At 36.5% G+C, this 8,206-nt stretch overlaps 2 protein-coding genes across 3 annotated transcripts; one reads left to right on the forward strand and one right to left on the reverse strand.

Moving 5' to 3' along the window:
- The first annotated feature begins 506 nt into the window (after positions 1 to 506).
- Positions 507 to 1,604, forward strand: LOC111909071 (berberine bridge enzyme-like 8). Its single transcript, XM_052769683.1, has one exon. It carries the CDS (start codon positions 507 to 509, stop codon positions 1,602 to 1,604), a length of 1,098 nt encoding a protein of 365 aa, XP_052625643.1.
- A 1,151-nt stretch (positions 1,605 to 2,755) lies between these two features.
- On the reverse strand, positions 2,756 to 5,619 carry LOC111909084 (uncharacterized). Of its 2 annotated transcripts, none has more exons than XM_023904870.3 (2): positions 5,469 to 5,619; positions 2,756 to 4,240 (listed from the first exon to the last, which is right to left on the reverse strand). In XM_023904870.3, exon 2 carries the CDS (start codon positions 4,238 to 4,240, stop codon positions 2,963 to 2,965), a length of 1,278 nt encoding a protein of 425 aa, XP_023760638.1. In that variant the 5' UTR covers positions 5,469 to 5,619; the 3' UTR covers positions 2,756 to 2,962. The 2 variants fall into 2 exon arrangements, with proteins under 2 accessions (XP_023760638.1, XP_023760637.1); XM_023904869.3 differs by having other exon boundaries at positions 2,756 to 4,243.
- Between the last annotated feature and the right edge of the window lie 2,587 nt (positions 5,620 to 8,206).

Genomic DNA, 8,206 nt, shown 5'->3' on the forward strand with positions numbered 1-8,206 from the left:
GGCACGCGGGTCGTCTCAACATGATCCAGTATCAGCCTGTGGTATATAATGCTTAAACTCTGTATGGTCATATAATAATATAAAGTCAAGTTTTTAACATTAAAATTCGTTGAGCAGGCATACTTAAGATTCAAGCATCTCGAGCAATAATGACAATGGATTGTAATCGACTCTTAACGTTTGACTAATTTAGATTCGCAGTTTCTGTATTAAGAATTAAATTCATTTTAGTTACAGTCTATATTGGCTTATTTAGTTAATCTTTGGATTTTGTGTTATATGTATCTAGTTATAATATTTGAGATTTTTTATGCATGCTTTAAGTTAATTAAACACTATTTCGTCCAAAAGGATTTGCGATAGATCAAACTCACCTCCTTCCATCCAGCGGGTTTTCCAACCCCATATGCATCCACCCTTATTTTCTAACCCCATTTGTAGTCATCCCTATTCTTTCTACGCTATATAAATTCAACATTGCTATACATCAAATTACTCACCAAGACATGAAGAAGTCTCTACTAAGCTCTTCCATCTTCATCTTGGTTCTAACTCTTTCATTTTCTGTTTCATGGGCAGCTATATCATCCGCCCATGGTGTAACTGTAACACCACGTTCCGAAGATTTCATACATTGCATACAATCCAACTCCAACAATGTCACCTCCATCTCTAAACTCATTTTCACCTCTGTGAATGCTTCTTTCCTACCCATTTGGCAAGTCGCAGTTGAAAACACTAAGTTTCTTAAACTTTCCACTCCTAAACCATCAGTCATAGTGACACCTGTGGATGAAACACTGATCCAAACGGCTCTATACTGCGCCAAGAAACATGGCTACGAGATCAGAATAAGAAGCGGGGGACATGACGCAGAGGGCCGCTCCTACACTGCTAATGTCCCATTTGTTATGATTGATCTCACCAACATGAGGTCCGTAGACATGGACTTAGCAAAGAAAACGGTGTGGGCCCAGGGAGGCGCTACGTTAGGTGAACTCTATTACAGTATTATTCAGAAGTCCAAAACCTTGTTTTTTCCGGCGGGTCTTTGTGCTTCGGTGGGTGTTGGCGGACACATGGGCGGTGGTGGCTATGGAAACCTGATGAGGAAATACGGTACTGCTTCTGATAATGTTGTGGATGCTCGGTTCATGGATGTCAATGGAAATATTTTCAACAGGAAGTCGATGGGAGAAGATTTGTTTTGGGCGATTAGAGGAGGTGGTGCTTCTAGTTTCGGAATCGTTCTTGCATGGAAGCTGAAGTTGGTTCGGGTTCCGAAAAAAGTAACTGTTTTTATGCTGAGTAAGACTTTGGAGGAAGGAGCAACCGAACTTTTTCATAAATATCAATACGTTGCACCGACTATTGATAAAAATTTGCATATACGAACCGTGATGTCCGGTCAATATATCGGCAACACCACTAAAAAAACTGTAGCAATTACATTCCAAGGAGTTTTTCAGGGCAGAAGTGACACATTGCTTCGGTTGCTAGACCAAAAATTTCCAGAGTTGGGTGTTACACGGGAGACCAAGCTCCACCCCAATCGAAATTGTCACAAACCGATCTGGCATACCCAAGGTGAACAGCAAAAGTAAAATCGACTTCGTCCGGACACCGATCCCTAAAAGTGGGCTCAGAAAGATTTGGAGAAAAATTATGGAAAGTGATGGATCGGAGCTTCTTGGGAGCAATCCGTTTGGCGGAAAGATGGCGGAGTATTCTGAGACTGCAATTCCGTATCCTCATAGAGCTGGGGTGTTGTACCAGTTATTCAAGAATGTCAATTTTTACAATCAACCTTCAGACACGACAACTATAGCGCTCAAGAGGATAGCATGGTTGGATAGCTTGGAAAAGTTACTGACGCCTTATGTGTCGAAGAACCCAAGGGAGGCGTATTCCAACTATGCTGATCTGGATTTGGGTGTTGGAAATGCTACTTATGAAGAAGCAAGTGTTTGGGGCGAGAGATATTGGAAGAGGCGTAATTTTAAGAAGTTGATTCAAATCAAGGCTAAAGTTGATCCACAGAATTTCTTAAGATACCCACAAAGTATCCCTGTTTTCTAGACTTCTCTATCCCATATGTCAAGCTCTTCCACTGAAATGATCCAAAGTTCGGATTTACTTTTTAGTTTTTTCTTTTTTTGTTTCAATAAGTAGAATGATTCCCCCAATGTTGGATCTTATCTTGAAGATCAAGAAACAAATCACCCAATGTCATCAGAATTTCTATATTTTAAAAACTTAAATGGATATTCACGCTACATCAAAAACCAAAAAGTTAAACAAACTTGTGTAAAGTTTTTCACGAAGCTTATTCAACCTTTGCAAAGCAAAAATCCTGCGATATATGGTCCAATATGTGGGCTAACAATATTACACTTCATCGTGATAGGTCTCGCTAAGAAAGATAACTTATAATTGGTATATTCTTCAAACTACAATGCCGTAAAAAGAAAAAATATGGAAGTACAGTTCCATATACAGAAACATGAAAGTACATTTCCTATTTTTTGACATGTTAAATGATATTATTAGAAAGACAATCTAACTTTTATTTAATAAAGCAATTTTTAGGTTTTATGTATTTGAATACACTTTGAATAATTTTCAACCCATTTATAAGTAGCACAATACCTGATAAGGTTACCATTGCATTTCGCATCTATTGAATTGGACAAAATTGCAATTCTTTCTCCCACCCAAAATGGGAAAACAAGGTTGGAAAGAGACTTGTTATCGATTGTCCAAAAGACATAAATACCCTCATCATCAATAGTACCAATGTCCCAACTATTTTGCTAATATTGATTATATTACACTTCCATAGATTAAAACTAAGTTGAAGATTCTAAATCCTATTCCCAAAACATCCATTATCCCTAAACCACAACCAAATACAAATCTTTATGCAAAACTAAAATATCCAACAAAAAAAAAAAAACATGAATTATTCCAAGGTTTTAAGAAGGCGAAACAAACCTGCAGCTTCCCGGATCCTAGAAAACTCAATACAAAACGCCTGAACCTCAATAAACAAATCTTGAACATTAATAATCTTGTTCCGGATCAAACTCTGCAGAAAAACACACACGAGCCTCACCAACCGATTCTGCATGTACTTATCCTTAATATTCTCACATGATGATATACAATTCGTTATGTACATGTGTACAAACTCAGTCGGCAGTTCAACCGCAGTGGTCAACCGGTTGACAACCTCCATCGAATGCAAACTCATGTCCATATTCACTAGAACCGTAAAATACTCCGAAATTTCCGGCGAGTTCATCAGCTTAATCAGCACCTCCACCGCTATCAGAGGGTTGTTCTCCACCAGCTCCGGCAGCTTCCGTGGTGTTAAACCGCAGTGGTACACCAGTTTTGGGTCAGAAGTTAACTCAAGTAAAACTTGTTCTTGTTGAGATGGAGCCAACGGGCCTTTTAAGGCTTTTAGGATTAGTTCACGAACGGCTGCACCACGGCTCGTGTCGGCACACATCCCGGTGTCCCAAAGCGGTTCGTGGGTCGAGTCAGGGTTAACCCAGACGAGCTCACCGTCTAGCACCGGAAGGCGAGGCGGTGTAGGACGGGTCCAGTGAGGGTAGAGCGCATCCAATGATAAAGTTTGAAGTAGACCGGTTATGGCCTCGCTCCGGTCACTGGAGCCGATTTTTGGCGGCGGGAACTCAAACTCCGGCGAGTTGATGTCACAACCGCGGGGGATGTCGGGATCCGGTATCGCGTTTTTTATCGCGGTGTTTTTGAAGAGGGAATTGAACGGTTTGGGGAGGGGGTTTTCCGGCGGCGGTGGTGGCGGCTCTGGGAACCGGTGAGATGAAGGATCGAATTTGGTAATGAAATCCGCCGGAGATAGTTTCATCACTGGAGATGTGGCCGGAGAGGATAAGAGATGAAGGATGAATGCACGTTCGAAAGTTTCGGTTTTTTCGTCATTTGCAGTGTTTTTGAGCAAAGAAAGGTAGGGATTGGTGGATGATTTAAGGGGGGAATATGTGTGATGAAGTAATGCAAATGCAACTAATCGTTCGGTGGATTTTAGGAATTTTGGGGTGTCATCCAAGAGAATGACAAGTGCTGAGAAGATTTCACTATGCATTGATTTTGGGATTTTTGAGGAGAAATCGTTTATGATGTCTTCAAGGGGTCGTTTTTCACCATCTTTAAGTAGGGAATATAGGATTGATGTTGCTGGTTTCGTGATCATCTTCTATTAAGAAAATAAAGTAGAGATTAGTTGAAATTATAACGTTAATTAAGGAAAAATTTGCAAAGAATAGTCAAATATACTTAACAAAATTTAACCTATTATAGCAATGAAAATTGATTTGTATTGAATGATGTTGCTATCATTGGGTAGATTTTTCCCAATTATAGATGTCTTGCTAATATCAAGAATGTAAATTGGCAAAGTGCTAATGTTTACAAATTAAATAAGGAGGCATACATTCATTACATAAATCAGTGAGGATCATACCCATGTCAAATCATGATGATTACAAATACAAAATATGGCTAAAACTAAAAGCAGGAAAAAAATCATCCTGTTATATTTTGTGGGCAACAGATGCATTGAAAGGATAAAACCAAATGATGCCTTGAAATATCTTAAAGCATTATAAGAATTACTACTTCAGTAACTTCTTTAAGAGAAACATATATGTTTGTTGTTGTATTAAAATTGCTACACCGAATAACAAAATAAGAATATGATATCTCTGTTCCACATAAGCATTCAATAGATAAAGTCAAAATATCATCTCAAGTCAATTTAAACATCATAAAAATCAGGAATCAATACATGAAAATCAAATAGTCCCCGTTTTACTTCGAAGCAAGATATATATATATGTGTGGATAAAATTAGATATAATCTTGAAGTAAATCAAGTAATTAGCATAGATAGAATCAGTAGTTCACTACATCCTAAATTCCTAACTCTTAAGCACATGCGCATTCAATGAATATAATGAAATAAAATCGTATAGCTAAAGCCTAAAAGTATTATTGAAATCAGTAAGTCATTAACAGATGCTCTCCATAGCTAAAAGCATCACATGAATCAGTAATTCGACCTCACAAATCGTAGAACTCTTGAGGGAATACCCCACTTGCATCAAGTAGCTACTATCGGATGCTCTCCATAGCGAACACGCACAGAAAAACACCTAAAATGCAATTTTTATTGAAACTTAACGAACCGTGACCTACTTTTACAGGAATTAAAATGTTCTGAAGCAAAAACTAACACAGAACAGCAACTAAAATGCAATTTTGATTGGAACTTAATGAATCGAAAATCTGTATCTACAGAAATCAAAACTTTTGAAACAAGAACTAACACAGAAAAACAACTAAATTGCAATTTTCATTGAAACTTAACGAATCGCGAATCTGCTTCACGGAAATAAAAAATTATTGACGCAGGAACTAACCTTTGAACGAGGAATCGCCGAATCGCTGAGACGCTGTAGCCTGTAGAGATTCCCTGATCGAGCAGTGAGATGGCTAAAGGGATAATAACGTTGCTAGGGTTTCAGGGTTCCATAGCAAAGTAGATTTGGATTGGGAACCAATTTTATTTGTTAAGTTATCTCCAAAAATATATTATCAAATAAAAATAAAAAAATATAGTTAACTATTAAATATTAATTTTTATAATAATTAGAAGGGATAATGACTTGAAAGGGTAACGAACTTTCGACTTTTTTCACATTTAGTCACTAAACTTTTTTTCGTTATCAATTTGTCATTGAACTATTGAAACTGTTCACAATTTACCCTTATGACCGGCAACAGCCGGTCATAAGGGTAAATTGTGAACAGTTTCAATAGTTTAGTGGCAAATAGATAACGAAAAAAAGTTTAATGACTAAATGTAAACAAAATTGAAAGTTCGTTTCCTTCTAAAAAGTTCAATGGCTAAATGTGAACAAACTTCCTATTGTATTATGTTTTAGCAAATTATTTATTTTTATTTAATTGTAGCAACATTTGTTGATTAAGAAATCTATGAAATAAAAAAACAAAATGTAACATCCGGATTTACAAGTATCATAATTTAAGTATTTTTCTCTTGAGTTAAGAAGAGAGACTCGACGAGTTGACGCCTCAACTCGTCGAGTAAGGTCGCGACTGGTGACTCGGATTAATGAATGGACTCGACGAGTTGGTGAGGCGACTCGACGAGTCCGCGCTGTTGACAGAAACCCTAAATCTTTGGGCTCGAGCCATATTTAAAGGCACTTATGGCCTTCAATTGCGACTACCTTTCCCATAATTGAGAGCCCTAGCGAGCTTGTGTGTGTAGAGTGAGAGGAAAAGCTATCTTGAGCTTTTTGGTGTGATTTTGCAAGAAAGGAGAAGAGTTCCAGCAAGAGGGACCAAGGAAGGTTATTGTTCTGAGTTATTCAAGCATGGAGCTTCATTCTGAGGTACAAAAATGAACCCTATTTAGTAGAGTAAACTTTGGGGTTTGAATTTAGGAATTTGGACCCTTCTAGGTCTAGAGAGCCGAGAATATGAAGCTTTAGTAGAGTAAACCTTAGGGTTTGAAGTTAGGAAGCATTTATGGGATTTTTATGGTATATATAGTTACTTTCATCTTACACATAGATATGAAGTATTTTATATAAATTACGTGCTATGTGTGCATATTATTTGAATACTTGATGTCTATGCTAGACGAACGATTTTATACATGTTTTAAAAGATTGAAACGGTATATTTATTTTATATCTACAAATATGTTGCGGATGAAACATGGGTAGATGAAATAGTTGGTGTGTGATGAAATAAAATGATGAGAGATAGGTGATGATAGAAAGGTGATGATAATTAGGTAAATAGATGATGATGAGTATGTGATGTAGGATGAAAGGAGATACCATAACCTTAACTGGCAATGTGGCGATGTAGTCATCTACCCGAGTATAGATGGCGACCACGGACTATTCTAGACAACCCAGTGGAAACACCAGCAGGCCCATAACCTGTAGGTGATGAATTACGAGTTTAGGCGATGTTGTAACTACGTATTCATGCGATGATACTTTAACCCCTTACTTTAAATTACGAGTTCAGACGATGTTGTAACTACGTATTCATGTGATGTCACAAATTCTGCATGTCAAACCAATGGTCGTAATTCACATCAGTGAGAATGGTTCATTTTTTTGTAAAACCAAAATCAGATTGGAAATTTTGATTTTTTATTTTGGAAAATGTCAAACCATTGGTTTTTTATTTCGGTTTCGGTTTTTTGTTTTTTTTTTAAATATATTTTCAGGGTTTTTTTTTTCATAGATTTCTTCATCAACAAATGTTGCTACAATTTAACAAAAATAAATAATTTGCTAAAACATAATACAAGAGGAAGTTTGTTCATATTTAGTCATTGAACTTTTTAGAGGGAAACGAACTTTCGATTTTGTTCATATTTAGTCATTAAACTTTTTTTCGTTATCTATTTGCCACTAAACTATTAAAATTGTTCACATTTTACCCTTATGATCGGTAACAGCCGGTCATAAGGGTAAAATGTGAACAATTTCAATAGTTTAATGACAAATAGATGATGAAAAAAAGTTTAGTGACTAAATGTGAAAAAAGTCGAAAGTTCGTTACCCTTTCAAGTCATTATCCCTAATTAGAAATCTAATATAATATATTAGAGTAAATTACTGAAATCGTCCCTATGATATGGTAAAAATTGCATATTTAGTCACTAATGTTTTTTTTGCACCTGGATCGTCCATGTGGTTTAATTTTGTTGCGTTTTTCGTCCATTACGTACATAATGTTAGAGACCAAACGTGCAATTTTGACCAAACCATATTAGAGACCAAACTTGCAATTTTGACCAAACCATAGGGACGAAAAATGCAACAAAATCAAACCACAGAGACGATCCGAGTGCAAAAAAAAGTTAGGGACCAAACGTGTAATTTTGACCAAACCATAAGGACGATTTCTGTAATTTACTCAATATATTATTACTGTCTTTATAGTAAGAATCAAGATAAAATTGCAAAAATGGACTTGTTGTCAAAATTATGTAGTTTAATTTTTTGTCCAAAAATGTTAACTTTAAGAGTTTAGTTGTTAACTTTTCTAAAATGACAATTTTATCATCGGGGTCATTTATATAACCAAACTACAAGGATCATTTATG

Source organism: Lactuca sativa, chromosome 3, assembly GCF_002870075.4.
Source record: "Lactuca sativa cultivar Salinas chromosome 3, Lsat_Salinas_v11, whole genome shotgun sequence".
NCBI classification, from domain to species: Eukaryota; Viridiplantae; Streptophyta; class Magnoliopsida; order Asterales; family Asteraceae; genus Lactuca; species Lactuca sativa.

What these genes read in the sequence shown, in the direction of transcription:
- LOC111909071 (XM_052769683.1), top strand. Translation starts at nt 507, where the DNA reads ATGAAGAAGTCTCTACTAAGCTCTTCCATCTTCATCTTGGTTCTAACT.
- LOC111909084 (XM_023904870.3), bottom strand. Translation starts at nt 4,240, where the DNA reads ATGATCACGAAACCAGCAACATCAATCCTATATTCCCTACTTAAAGAT.